Source organism: Helicoverpa armigera, chromosome 17, assembly GCF_030705265.1.
Source record: "Helicoverpa armigera isolate CAAS_96S chromosome 17, ASM3070526v1, whole genome shotgun sequence".
In the NCBI taxonomy this organism is placed as follows: domain Eukaryota; kingdom Metazoa; phylum Arthropoda; class Insecta; order Lepidoptera; family Noctuidae; genus Helicoverpa; species Helicoverpa armigera.
In genome coordinates, this window is record NC_087136.1 from 6,826,378 (window position 1) to 6,840,838 (window position 14,461).

At 38.9% G+C, this 14,461-nt stretch overlaps 2 protein-coding genes across 2 annotated transcripts; both read right to left on the reverse strand.

The window, feature by feature from the left end:
- Window positions 1-308: 308 nt before the first annotated feature.
- Window positions 309-12,690, reverse strand: LOC110384244 (E3 ubiquitin-protein ligase ariadne-1). The gene is made up of 10 exons (XM_021345442.3): window positions 12,307-12,690; window positions 11,543-11,695; window positions 10,510-10,578; window positions 9,646-9,732; window positions 8,407-8,535; window positions 4,708-4,878; window positions 4,090-4,286; window positions 3,511-3,700; window positions 2,937-3,163; window positions 309-2,647 (listed from the first exon to the last, which is right to left on the reverse strand). Exons 1-10 carry the CDS (start codon window positions 12,511-12,513, stop codon window positions 2,566-2,568), a joined length of 1,512 nt encoding a protein of 503 aa, XP_021201117.1. The 5' UTR covers window positions 12,514-12,690; the 3' UTR covers window positions 309-2,565.
- Window positions 12,691-13,156: 466 nt separating this feature from the next.
- LOC110384236 (uncharacterized) lies at window positions 13,157-14,129 on the reverse strand. Its single transcript, XM_021345434.3, has 2 exons — window positions 13,969-14,129; window positions 13,157-13,885 (listed from the first exon to the last, which is right to left on the reverse strand). The coding sequence occupies exons 1-2, from the start codon at window positions 13,998-14,000 to the stop codon at window positions 13,330-13,332; spliced, it is 588 nt and encodes a 195-aa protein (XP_021201109.3). The 5' UTR covers window positions 14,001-14,129; the 3' UTR covers window positions 13,157-13,329.
- Between the last annotated feature and the right edge of the window lie 332 nt (window positions 14,130-14,461).

Below are 14,461 nucleotides of genomic sequence, written 5' to 3' on the forward strand. Positions count from 1 at the left end.
GTGTACAGTACCAGTCGTTAATGTTTATTGGAAACCTTTATTATAATTATATTAAAACATTATCTGAATAAGTGAGCAGCGCGTGACGAGACCTGCGGCCACGCGATCGCCTCCCGCCGGCTGAGCGCCTTCGAGGCGCTAAATTATATTGATCACAGAATTAAATCATACTAAGTGCTGAACTAACAGTTTATATTGATATAGAGTACTCTAATAACAAAAATAGGTTTTTTGGTAAAAATATTTTTTTGTTTCTTCTTAACCGATAATCGTTATTATATCATATTGTGCTATTTTTTTATTAAAACACTCGTTATCGAGGATAAAATCGACAATCGAAACAAACCACCGCTATGTAAACTTATAATACATCGTAGTATTTTACATTACCATGAAATGAGGTCGTAATAATACAAAGATTCAAACTTTAACTACACTAGGTGATTTACACGATGCTAAACGACTTTAAAATATTAAAAATGATTAATATTAAAATTAAAAAATTAAAATTCTAAGTTACAGTCGAAAATAAAATAAAATGAACTCTATTAAAATTATTACAGGAGATCTGAACGTTTATAATGTGAGACTTATGTTACGAGATGTAGCAGAGTAGTATGCGGGTCTGTCTGGAGTACCTAGCTCAGGACTAAATGCTGCCATCACGAAATCACATCATAATCGATTCGAAGTCGGTGTTCTTTGGTACTCGCTCTAATACTAGCTGTGTTCGGTTCCACAGTTGTTGTCATTTACTGTTGCATATATTTGTTTCTCTTCAATTCCTATAAACTGAAACATGTTTGCTTACAGAGTTTAAGATCACAGTGTAATCAGTCAATTTGGTTCCAAAGGTATAAAATTAAAGTAATAAATAATGCAGCTGTGACCAAAAACCGCTATAGTATTAGAAGCAAGTCGAGTGCGTAATTTTAATTGATGAGTCCAAATAAATAGAAAATATCACATATTATTTTTTTAATAATTTTAAATTATAAACTGTGGTATATTTAAATTTTAACTAAGTTGGTGTATATGAACATTCCGCTTGTCGGCTAAGTCAGGATGACACACATTTGAAGCCGGACAACACACAGTGAATGAGCAAACACGCACACAATGTTTCGTCAAAAATGTACAATTTTGAAAACATTATTGTCCTATGATAAGACACGACTATCGTCCACGTATCTGCTTGTCTAGTCCTCATGAATTAGTATAAATACAACTTATTTCATGAAAACCGTGTTATATCATAGGAACAAAATGAATACATAATCATTTTGGAGGCATTCATTCTCCTTACATAAATGAAATGAATGGTAAGCAAACAATTAACTGACTTTCATACCCAAATACTAAAACAGCTTTATAATTTCATTTAAACACATGTTTGTGAAAATAACACGGACCCACGTAGTTTAAAAATTTGGGCATGATATCTACATAATTTTTCGTGAAACAGACACACTTGCAATGTGGGTAAAATCTCAAGTCAGGTCATTTTCTCGTTGGAACAAACACACTGCCAATTTATATTTGCTATAAGTACTGTATTATTTAATCCAAAGATGGTCAAAATGTCTCAAGGAAGGGGGAAATACCAGTTATTTTTCAAACCGTACTATATGCACGCCAACATTAGGCAGTGTATTTGTTTTTTTTTTTTTAACAATTGTCATGGACAAACAGGCACACAGATGATTCTCATTAATTCAGGTTAGTTAGTAAGGAGGTTGCTCCCGCGCTCAATGCTTTTTAAAACATTTACCGGGAGGGACATTATTATCAATAAAAGGACTTTTTACAAAAATAAAACCTTTATAATAATTCCGAAATTAAATTATATTGTAATACAATAACTATGGTGTGACCATGTTTCTTTATCTTTCTTTTATGATCAACATTACCTAAAAAATATTGATTAATTGTGACTAATCAAGCTGCAAAACCAAATCATTTTCGAATTCCTTAATGATTTTCTATCGATTTTTAATACTCCTATTTACAATTTTGTTTTCAAACGTCTTTTTTTGTTTTGTATTTTTTTTTTTCATTTTCAATCATTTGCCAATCAGATTTCATAAGACTTAATTTTAAATTATGAAAATCCCTTGTCTATCGGAAGACAGCTGTTTTAATTTTAATATCAGGAATAGGCATAATTCATCATACTAGTATTCTAATCATGGATGAATTAATCAAATCTCAAAAATGTGAAGCTTTTTATTTAAAGCTGACGGACCAGCGAGAATACTTGTCGGGTGTTTGCCAGATAAGCCTAGAACAGTTTACATTACGCTATTCATTACCACTCTAGTTCTATGAAATAATGTCAGTATAGAAGTTAATTCTCTCGCTCGTAAAAACTTAAACGTACTATATCTGCTACAGTTAGATCGGTCCCAGTAGGAAAGGTAATATAATGTGATTTTGTTCGCAGCTTTTAGTCTATAGACGATAGAAGCGTGACGCGGGTGAGTGCGGGCGGCACTGGCGCCCGACGTGGGACTGCGCGTGTGTGTGTGTGTGGGCAGTGCGTGTGTGTGATGTAAGGAGGCAAGATTACTCTGTGTAGTCCCAGCAGTCCTTCTCGTAGCCCTCGTGTACGTGCTCCAGCAGCACCTTGCGCCGGCTGTCGCAATATCTGATGACAACGGAAAGGTACGCATTAGGAATCTACCTACAGACATGGATTTGAGATACAACGTGATTTAAATAAGAAATCGTTAAAAAACTATGCTACTAGGTTGAAAATATAAAATGTCACAATTCATTTTAAGTAGCAAACACAAGCAAGACAATAATCGTAGTTACTTTTCAACACAAGTCTCCGAAGGACCAGTACAATAGAGGCGTCTATCATACCCAATTAAAATCAAAAAGTGCACCATTCACAGACATATTAAATCTCAATTTACCCAAAATCCACATACCTATACTTGTCCTGGACCTTCTGCTTGATGTCAGCAAGGTTCTCGCTGGTGATGTCCCGCTCGAGGTACTCGGAGAGCGTCTCGGTGGCGGACTCCAGGTCGCGCTGGTTGTCCTCGAAGATCACCGACTGGTTGTTCTTGCGCAGGTAGTACGCGAACACGTACGTGTACATCAGGGTCTGTCGGCACTGGCAGAGGATGTCCACTGCCTTCTTCAGGAATTGCACCTGTTCATGGAAATTTTCATTTTTTGTTATTTACTTTATATGACATGAACAGATATAGTAAGAGATCTTGTTCACATACCACTACTATCCTGTACTTTCTTTAAGAATAAAAAAAATAAAAAAGGTGGATCAGTTTACAGTACTCACTAGTCTAACCAAGGGGTATTGGGTTGCCCAGGTAACTGGGTTGGGGAGGTCAGATAGGGCAGGCGCTCCTTGTAAAGCACTGGTACTCAGTTACATTCGGCTAGACTGGAAGCCAACCCCAAGATAGTTGGGAAAAAGGCTCGGAGAATGATGACTTTACAGTACTGCCTAGAGCCGAACAAAATCAACAAAATACATACCTCGATCCAGCTCATGTTGTGCTGCTGCATCTCCTCCATCTTCTCCTTGACGGAGGCGTAGAGCTTGGACTCGAAGCGCAGCGACTGCATGTGGTTCATGTAGCGGTTGCAGTAGAACAGATAGCGCTGCAGCGCTGCCCGGGACCGCTCCTGCGCGTCGCGGGCCGCTTTCGCTTCGTCCTCGTCGTACCTGCGGTGGGATAGACTTTGTAGTGTGTTGTTAATAAATAAAGTTATATTTACTTGTGGCGCTTGATTAGGAATTTAAATAATGAAAGTAAGAAAGGACTGACCTAAATTAAATGGAGACACATGTTACACACAGTTTTTATAGGTGATCTTTATAGCTCCATGTTGGGTATGAAGAAAGTTTATATTTAATCTGCCTCCACAAATAAGTTGTCACAAGGCACACATGAAAGTGAAATCGAGGGGAACAGAATAGCAATATTTTTTATACAAACATTTTCAACTTCATGGCTATTTTTCTTCATAAATCCTCTTCACTCAATAAACAAACGACGATCTCTTCACATTCCATCTCCATATGGTAACACTTATAGTACACATTGTCCATACCTGTTACAATTGTACCAGCTGCTGCCGTGCGGCTCCCAGGGCCCGAGGCAGACCCAGCAGAAGTCCGCCTTGCAGTTCTGGTTCTTGCAGACCATGTGGTTGCAGCCGCCGTCCTTCTCGATGGTCACGTTGCACTTCGGACACTCCTTCGTGTTCGCCGCGATCCAGTTTGATGTCTCCGAATCGTCGTCGCACTTCTATGAATTAAATGATTTTAAGCAAATGTTAGTAGCCTATTCAAATGAGGTATGGATGTGTGTAAATTGATTAAAAATAAAGTTAATATTATCATGTATTCAAATTCAAGTCAAAGCCATTTACTGAATACTACTGAATAGGCTAATTAGATTAAAACTTTCAAGTCAATATTTTTTACAAAGGAACCTCCAAAACCTTTTACCACTTCCAAAGTGTTATTTGGGTCATATGATTAGGCTTTTTCCTGAGCCTTCCAAGTGTTATTTGGTTATTTGGACAGAGTCAATGACAAGAATTTTCCAAAGTAGGACCACCAAAAAGTACAGTACACGTACAAAGTAGGACAGTCTGAAGGGAGAGAGAGTGACAAACTTTTACGACAAAATTCTCTTCTGTATATTTAGAACAATGTTCACATACCTTGATCCACTTCTTGAGCAGACAGCAGCGCACGGGATCGTGCCAGTTCTCGCCGCACGCGAAGCAGAAGGTGTGTCCGCAGCGGCACGTGACGGGCGCCGCCTCCACGTACGCCACCTTGATGGCGTTGCTGCAGTCCGGGGACGGACACCAGCGCAGCAGCCGGTTGCACTGAACAAGGATACATAGGTTACTTGGTGAGGTAGGGCGAGGGAGTGTCAGACTCTTACTGACTAAAAACCGTCGTGTTCCGTCGTAGGCCTTTTATGTACCAGGGCCGCGGTAATCTTTCGAACAATCCCGCAGCCCCGACAGGCCTTGGCCCTGCTGGGACACTGCTGGGCCCTGCTAGGGGGATAATGCACCCATCATATCTGTGGTGTTAAGGCAAAAGGGGATGAGTCAAAAAACACAACTTTTCACCAGGGGCTAATCAAAAAAACGCGTGTTCGTTTTGTAATAAAAATGCAGTTTAATCAAAAGTGTATAGAAATAATTAACACAACTCTGTTTTTATTTTCATTTATTAATGTAGTCGTCTTTTCTATATACCCGAAAATTATTTTTATTACTTAATTATTAAAATAACTGACATATCTCCTTTTTCCATAACACGGTACAAATTTAAAAAAAATCCTAGAACGACTCGTCTCTTTATTTGCTATTATTATTTACGTATATACCTTTTTTTTTGGCAGGGGGGAAATCCTCATGGACTTCCCTCCACGTGGGTTCGGTGGAGGGGGTGTGCCGAACTCTTACCGGCTAAAAACCCACCCAGTGTTGCCTTCAATTACCTATTGTCGAGGGCACGGGTATCGCCAAAGCATTCTTCCGCACCCCCAACAGGTATTGGCCCCCCAGATGTTCAAAGGCGGGCCCCGTCATCCGCTGTGGCCGTCACCCAGCGGCCACAGCAAGCTCCACTAAAAGAGGCGCTCGCAACACAACGCCACCGTTTCGAGGCCTGTTTCTGATCGGACGAAGACGCCCCTAGTCTGTCGACCGCAGGCCGCGCCCTATGGTGGCCGGAGATCAGTCAGCCTGCGACGTCCTCCACGTCTGCTGCGGGCGGGGAGAGAGGAAGCAGCTTCTCTCTCCGCCGCCGCCTCCTTTAAAACCATCACATCCTCACAAAAGGAGGCGACGACGTTCCATCCATCTTCGCTGCCGACCATGCAGGACACGACAGCCCGCAGCGTCTACTGCTGCCGCTAGGTCACGGCGCTGCGTTGCCCCAGATGCCACAGTGGTGGCATTCGGGCGTGGCCCCGACCGATGCGACACAGGAACTTTCCGAAACACCCATGGCCGGTAAGGACCTGTGTCAGCCGTAAGCTGAGGGCGCCGTGGCGTCCCTCCAGCCACTCCTTCAGTATGGGCCTTACCGCCGCGAGAGCGGCGTGCCCTGCCGTGGGTCGCGCAAGTCGCTGCTCCCATTCCGCAATGAGGTCTTGGCGGAGCTCTGCCCTGCGCACCTCAACTTGCTGAGGCACGAGGCGCTCGGCCCGCCCCACCGCTTCCTCGCGCCATGTATAGAGTAACGCGAGGGCTGTCGGTCTCGAAGTCCCGGGATCCGGCTAGGAGGCATGCAGCTTCGAAGGAGATCGTGCGGTATCCTCTTATAACCCTGATGGCCATCGCTCGCTGTGGTCTTCGCAGCACTGCAAGGTTGCGTGCCGTCAGGGTGTTCGCCCATACTGGCGTGGCGTAAAGCGCCATCGCCCGCACGACCCCCATATAGAGCCTCCAGCAGGAGGTATTGGGTCACCTGAGGTTGGGCAACAAGCGTGAGAGCGCTGAAGCTGCGACCAACAACCGAGGAGCGAGCCGCTGGAAGTGTGGCCCGAAGTCCCAACGACTTTCGAGAACGAGTCCCAGGTATTTCATTGTCGGCTCCACAGCAATGGTAATCCCTCCCACCACGATACTGGACCCCGGAGGTGGCTTCTTCCTTGGCCCATGGAAGCAAAGGGCCTCGGATTTGTGCAAGGCCACTTCGAGGCCAAGACCTACCCACGACCTGCGCGACACTGGCTGTGGCCCGAATGGCCGCCTGCCGGTACGTCTACCCATGTGCTGTGACTAGCGTGTCGTCAGCGTAGCATATCACGCTGACGCCGTGGAGAAGCGCACCGCGCAGGACCCAATCGTAGCCAATGTTCCACAGGAGAGGGCCGAGAACCGACCCCTGAGGAAGAGATGTTCTGACGACCCCATCCTTCTCGACCCGGGTACACGACAGCTCTTTCGGATAAATAGGCCCCGATTATGCGACGGAGGTACCCTGGCACTCCATGATAACGGAGCGCCTCCTTTATGATATTCCAGGGCAGGGTGTTGAACGCGTTAGCAATGTCATGCGACACCGCCAAAACCACCTCGCCCCGGTCGACTGCTTCCTCCGCCAGGACCGCCAGGACCCTCACGCGCATGCGTGGAGGAAGCAGTATAGCGTCAACTGTTGAACGCCCTTTACGGAAACCATACTGGTAATCCTCCAGATCTGAATCAGCTCATAATTTAAAGGTTTTAAATCCATCATACTTACGTTAAATCGAACTTGTTAATTCTATTCATTTCTGTAGGTTTCAACACTCAAATTACCCACGTAAACCATCATTTTAGGATTTTTTGCACCGTTGCACTAGTAAAAAGACGACAACTTCGCGCGCGAAATGCAACTAACGCGAAACGACGAATATGAATTTAGGCACAAGTCGACTTATCTCATTATACCTAATTTTATAAGTAAAGGATCACGTATGCAATAAGAAGATAACTAGACAAAACTCCTTTTTACTTTTTAGGTTTTGCTATTTATGACTAGACTCGTATTTTTTATTGGAGATTCACGAAATAAAATACATTATATTCACTTATCTCCTTTTTACCCTGAAAGTTCGTAAAATTTTCTACCCAACTGTGTAATTAACTCATTTTTCACAATTTCTGACTCATCCCCTTTTGCCTTAACACCACAGATATTATCTCTGCATCACCCTAAGGTCGACTGGGGAATGCCTGTAGCATTAAGTCCGCCTATATAGTATTATGTTGCATAAAGTTAAATAATAAAATGATATGCATGTTTAGTAGTCCTTCCTTCATAAAATTGCATGGAGGTTACTTTACATAATCATCTATTTATTTAAGGAGCACCAACAGAACATAAAAGAAACAATAGTGTGGCAATATCGTAATTATGGAAATTATTTTTTTACTTAGCATGTATGTACAACTATATTCAAATGCATTGACAAATATTACATGTTTCAATGAGGAACTTACACTTCTTTGTTTTATGTAACGCTAAAAGAATTGCTGAGTTTTTTTTTGTATTGAATGTGATTTACCAACATTTTGCTTACCAAATCTTTTTCCAGTTTATTGTTATTGAAAATTATCAAATGACCTCGCCCGCTGTGAATGCCGCGTGAGGAAGTGTCATACTCTCACTGCCTAAAACCCACCATGTTACTTCTGTAGCCCTTTACGTACCAGGGCCTTTATTCTTGCCACACATTATATAATCATCGGCAAGGATATTGAGCCCTGACCTTTACCTGCGCAGAAGTGATTTATTGGTTTATTGCTATAAGTGTACGGTGCGCAAAGCGATCCCCACGCTTCCGCCGAGAGCTCATTATCCGTGCAGATAACTATAACTAAATATTATTTTGCAGATGTAGGAGTTACCTCAACAAAACTATTGGTGATGATGTGCTGGTACTTGAGCTTGACGCGCGGGTCCCGCACCAGCCGCATGACGGTGGCGTCGTCCACCAGGATGTCGCACGCATGCGCCGCGCACGCTATTGTCTGACCCTACAATGTTATGTTATGTTAACTTCATGTTTCAACCAATGCTTGAACTGGTGGAATGATATGGGACTTGCTGATCAAGATTGATAGGAGTGGAAGTTTTCCGCAAGCATAGTGTTAAAGTGGAAAAGTAAACTTTGATGAAGGATAACAGGATAGCATCATGACTGTCCACCATTGACATTTTATTTATTTATTCGACTTACACGGCTTTAAAACCCAATTACATAAATCGTAGAAAATTAAAGGAGATGGCAAAATTTTCAGAGAAAAAAAAACATGTATGACCCTCCTTAAGCAAGATTTGACAAAAAAAATCAAAATTTGGCATGCTTCGTAGAGGCTAGTAAACAGTCGTAGTAGCCGTAGTCTTTATTGTTTCAGCAGTTTCAAACGATTGTAGACAAAATGGGTCATAAGTGAACTACAGGTTCAAAGAAGTGAATACAATGTCCAGAGTGGATTTCTGGAGGCTTTCTTCTTGTAGAAAGAAGGCGTGATATTTATGACGTATGTACCGATGTCCTAATTTTCCTGCATATGTATGAATTACGATATGTCTTCGATTACGAAATTCAATAAAGTTACATCAGCATCAAGCCTACATAATATGTAAAAAAGCAGATTCATTAACAATAAAATTCTTGCTTTCTCGACACAAATGTAGTATAACAACATACGCAAGTTGTTGTTCGATTTTAATCAATTCTAATCGCGTCACAATTATTTCATGTTATCTGCTGAGATAATACTTAAAGCGGGAGAAATACAGAAGCTAAATCGCCTACAACAATGACAAACTTTCACACACAAAGACATTGTAAATGTTAGGTAGACACTTTTGTTATAAAAAGAGAATGTATGTCATATACCTACTGTCAATGTGTGTGTGTTGCTATATTGAGTGACCTCGAAATGAATAAAATATTTATGATGCATTTAATGATTTTATCTACATCTTTGAACAATACAAACAGCTTTCTGAGGCGTCTTTTCACTGACAAAACAATAAAAACAATCATCTTGTTTTCTTCTTTAACTGTGTGGATATTTTGTGTGTTATGAGAAACTTCTTAATTGTTGGAAATGTTTGAAAAAAACACTAATACTTACTAGGCCCTCCTCCATTATTTTAGTAGTTAAATATTCACACCAGCATTGTGTGCAAAATCTGTGGCCACACTCCAGACCTGTCATCATCTGTAAAATAAATGAAGATAGGATTTTTTAATTGTTTTCATTGCAGTGCCAAAAGGGACTCATGTTTTTTTAATGTTAGATTTATATTGATGAAGTAAACACTGTACTGTTACAGCCTTTTTATCGTCCCACTGCTGGGCACAGGCCTGCTCTCACACGGAGAAGGAACACATCAAATGAAAAAAGATTTTCATACAATAGCCTCGATTTTAGAGAAAGTCACATCGATGTGTTACAGACACCATACCATATGGCTTCATTTTCTTATCTGCATATTGTAAGAACTGCAGCTCTAAAGATACAATATCAAGCAGATTGCTTCTAGATAAGAATAATTGTTTTTAAATGAACCTCTTATTCTATTTTTAATTTGTGATCTTGAAGATTTAATAATAGCAACGTTTTTTTCTTTACATTAGTCTATCACCTTGACATTCTAGTTTGTTACCAAATGTTAAACAAAACTTAGGAGGATAAACAAACGAGGATGCTATTTCTGTTCAACACGGTTTGTTTTTATCTATTTGCTGATAACTTAGCCTGCTTGCCAAACAAGTTCATATTTGTGGCAAAAGACTTAACCAAACTTAAACACTTGTGTATTCAAAATTAAGTTTTTGTTTTGACAACACAAATCTGAGCGGTTAGTATTTAGTTTACAAATACATAACAAGCTAAAGGTGAAAAACCTTTAGTCATTGATATCTTATCAGTATCCTTTGGGGGCACACGATAACAATAACAAGATAGAGTAAATAATTGAAACAAGCCACTTACGGAGGTTGGAAGTACTGAAAAACATATTTCACACTCCTCTGCCCCTGATGTTGATATCCGTCTGGGAAGCTAGAGGGAAACAAATACAGATAAAAGTGAAAAAAGTATCCTTGATACAGCAAAATGTTAGAAAAGAAATGTAGGTCATTGTAAGAAATTAACATCAATTACAATCTTACATCCCAACACAGGATTCACAAAAATATTATTGATATGCTTCAAGGCCTATTTTATGCTTACTGATACAAGAGGTTTAGATACTTTGAGGAAAACTTTCTGGCAAACTTGATTTTATGTTTAACACATTATGAGTCTCAGCACTGTTTTCTATTAGGTATGTCAAATGATAAAAAAAATAGTTTCTGATAAAGAAAGTGGATCAGTTTAGTCTGTGTTGTGTTAAAGCAACAAATTACATAATTGGAAAACAGCCAATTTACAGTATAGGCTATAAACAGGAATATATTGTGATGGTCAGGTTTTCAGTTATTTTGCAGTTGACCTGCACTATTGTGTAGGCTCTATAATTTTAGAATAAAATAAAATACTGCACAAGACCAAAATATTTTAAACTTCTATTTAACATTGCTTGAATATGGCAGGAAGTTATAAAAAAGAAATACACAATCTACATAATTGTATGTGACCTGCTTATCCTTGGAACAGCTTTTGACAATTAATTTCCTTACATTATCAGTTACATTTTGATGAGGAAATCACCTTGGGATTCCCATCACGCAATTTGGATTTGACAATTATGAGTACCTACCTACTCAATTAAACAACATTTCTTGATTTTTATGAAACAAGGTAAACCCAAATTATTCTTTATATTGTCCTGTTTGTATGATCTAAGAGGCATAAAATAAAATAGCATACATATGAATCACACTCACATAGTACCTAATAACTCCACAGTAAAAATAAGGTAAGTTTTGTGGCATTTTCCATTGAACTAAATAGGGTCATGACTAAGAACTATGTCAATCTTTGTGAAAGTATATTTTTCAAATTAAGTTAAGGCTATAATTACCTTCGGCCTTTGTATGACTGGTTTTCTGAATGGATTAATGACTCTAGCCTCAGAGAACAACTGGTCTTGGTCCCCATCATAGAATCTTTCCATGAGCTTTTCTTTGTCCCATTTGAAATGGTTTAAAAGTATGCGGGTTGTTGTTGCTGGTATCTGGAAATGTTCACTACATGTTTACCATAGCTTAGACAAATCTATGACAACATTGTACAGAAACAATAAACAACTCAAATAAACAAAGATACAATACTCATTGATACTATTTAAAGCATACAAACTAGTTCATACACCTGTACAGAGTGTACAGTATTGTAAACATTTGATAACATTGATATTAATGGAAACAGAAAATTTAACATCAGATTATTATCAAACTAGTCATCATTGTTATGAGTCATTCCTTCAACTTCAAGTAAACCTTTGTTATTTTACTTCCACACATTCAATTTGTTTCTACTTCCTATAACTGTTATTTTTCTATTACTACACAGACAACATTCTATTGTAGATATGGCAACATAAATAACAAAGTGAAATGTTTTTAGATTTACTCTAGATGAAAATTAGGTTTGTGGAACAGCAGCTATTTAGCCAAGCAGTATGCATTTCCCAACTCTGTTGCTAGCTACATCAAGGTAACACATAACATTTCACCATATCGAACACAAATAAATTGGAATGCGACACAAAAGAACCTATGGAAGTACAGCAGTGGACGAGTAACCTCATTCGATTACTCCATTGTTTACCACTAACATACTGACCTCGACAACAGTGTTCACTTCTTTGATGCAGTCTACCATATGCTGAACGATTTCCTCCGTAGATAACACCTCATATCGATATTCCTCAAGCTCCGTTTGTCGTTCCCGTGTACTGTGTGTCTCAACGTCCATTGCAAAGTCGACATCGTCTCCGCTAGACTCATTCCCAGAATCCACATCATCCTTTGTGTCATCTTCGGAGTCCATCGCCGAAACTTTGACTAAATATGTAAACTAGATAATAAGGGTGCAGCCAGAGTACGTCTAATGATGAAATAATTACACCTAAGATTTAGGAAAGGTCAACAATGAAGAAAATAGTTCACCCGCGGGCTGCCAAAACCTCTGACGTATGGATACACCGGGGTTACCAAGTTCAAAATTTGAAAATCCCTAAATTAGATCAATCATGAAACGCTATGGCAAAAGAAATCTTGCAAGTTGAAAGTTACAAAAAAAATAATTTTTTAATAATACTACTATTCAAACACAATAATTTTGCAAAAAAATCCAAAAGAAACAATTTATAATAATCTATGAAGACGATTTTAATTTAGGAGAGACCGCAACTTAAAATACCATGTTCCAAACTTTACGATGGCTCCTTCTCTGTCGCACTGTCGTCGTTTACACACGACGAGCGAAAGGCGATATAGCAATGCATGGGATGATCCATAGATACTAGGAAAATCAGGGCTAGTGAAAAAGCGTTTCAAAACATTTAGTTGATTTTAAATGCTTTTGATGAGGTACTTACTGCTACCAAAAGGTCTAAGTACAATTGGAAAATAAAATTGGCTAGATTTCAAAGAATATTTATTATATTACAAAAAAAAAAACATGTAATCTTAGAACAATTTGCAATATTGTTTATTTAATTTCTTACAGTCTCAGCGAATAACTTTCCATAGCTTATGTACACTTATTACTTTTTATGTTGGACCAACTCATATCACATCATTCCACCACAAGTATTCCTTCGGTAAATACAGTTTAAAATAGGAAATAACTTCCATGACGCTATTATGTTATAAGATTATCCAATTCATTCTGAATGGATTCAAATTGGAGAAACATAGAATAGAGTTCAGGATGTGTTAACTCTACTTCAGTTTCATCATTTTCTCTTGTAAAAGATAAGTAGGCTTTAGGTATCTTGTACTTTTTGCGATAATCAGAGCTTAATTCAGCATTTAATTTCCAAGAAAAATTCAAGGAATCATTTGTTTCACTAGTTGCGATAGAACCAAGCTCATTTAAAGATGTTCTTGTTTCTGCTGACCAAATTTTAACTATAGCTTCTGATTTTTCATTAGTCAGTCCTATAGTTTTCAAATCATTTTTTAAATCAATGGGCATAAAAATATACTTCAGCATTCTTTTGAATATGTACTGAAGGGTTTTGATACTCAATACTAAGTTTTCTTGGTCAGTACCAAATATTTTCTCCAGCTTCAACCTTTCATCTTCTGTAAATATTTCTGTGGTAGGAAGTTTTAACTTCATAACAATGCGGCGAAGAAATTGTTCAAATCTTGTGTCATCAAGTTGATTTGTAATACTGATACCCTTGTTTAAACTGCAAAAGAAAACAAAATCAATCTTAAAACCCTAGAAAGTGGAAGGCACTTTATTTCAAAGGTAAACTAATATCCTTATCACCTGGGCGATATCTTTATCCAGAGGCAATCCATTGTATTAAATTGAAAAAATAGCCAAACCCAAAAAACAATATCAATTAACTACAATTTAATAATAAAGAAGAATTTGTAGAAAATAAATAAGTTGTTATTGGATTTTGACGTCTTTGTGTGTGACATTAAAGACAATGACAAAGTTTCAAAATCAAATCCACACATACGTCACCTTCAGTGCTGCCATTATTGCTTCTCCAAATACCCCTAAAAACTTCCTTCAAATAAGAAGGGGTTCTCAAACCTTATTTTGTGACGTCACACTTCTTTCTTGGGTCTTTGAAATCGACAGGTAGATAATCCCAACTGGAATGGGGGAATGTGAATGTGTATACCTTTCAGTCCCATACAATAAATACCATTGATATGTGTAAGCAAAACTCCTACGGTTAAGGAAGCGCCTGTAAGTCATTTTCTACTCTGCGTAGAATAAAATCTGCTTTGCACAGTATTTTTATGAG

What these genes read in the sequence shown, in the direction of transcription:
- LOC110384244 (XM_021345442.3), bottom strand. Translation starts at nt 12,513, where the DNA reads ATGGACTCCGAAGATGACACAAAGGATGATGTGGATTCTGGGAATGAG. An exon ending in TTTCAGTACTTCCAACCTCC is followed by an intron (nt 9,733 to 10,509) that starts GTAAGTGGCTTG and finishes TTTATTTTACAG; the next exon opens with ATGATGACAGGTCTGGAGTG. An exon ending in AAATAATGGAGGAGGGCCTA is followed by an intron (nt 8,536 to 9,645) that starts GTAAGTATTAGT and finishes ATAACATTGTAG; the next exon opens with GGTCAGACAATAGCGTGCGC.
- LOC110384236 (XM_021345434.3), bottom strand. Translation starts at nt 14,000, where the DNA reads ATGGATTGCCTCTGGATAAAGATATCGCCCAG. An exon ending in TGGATAAAGATATCGCCCAG is followed by an intron (nt 13,886 to 13,968) that starts GTGATAAGGATA and finishes TTTCTTTTGCAG; the next exon opens with TTTAAACAAGGGTATCAGTA.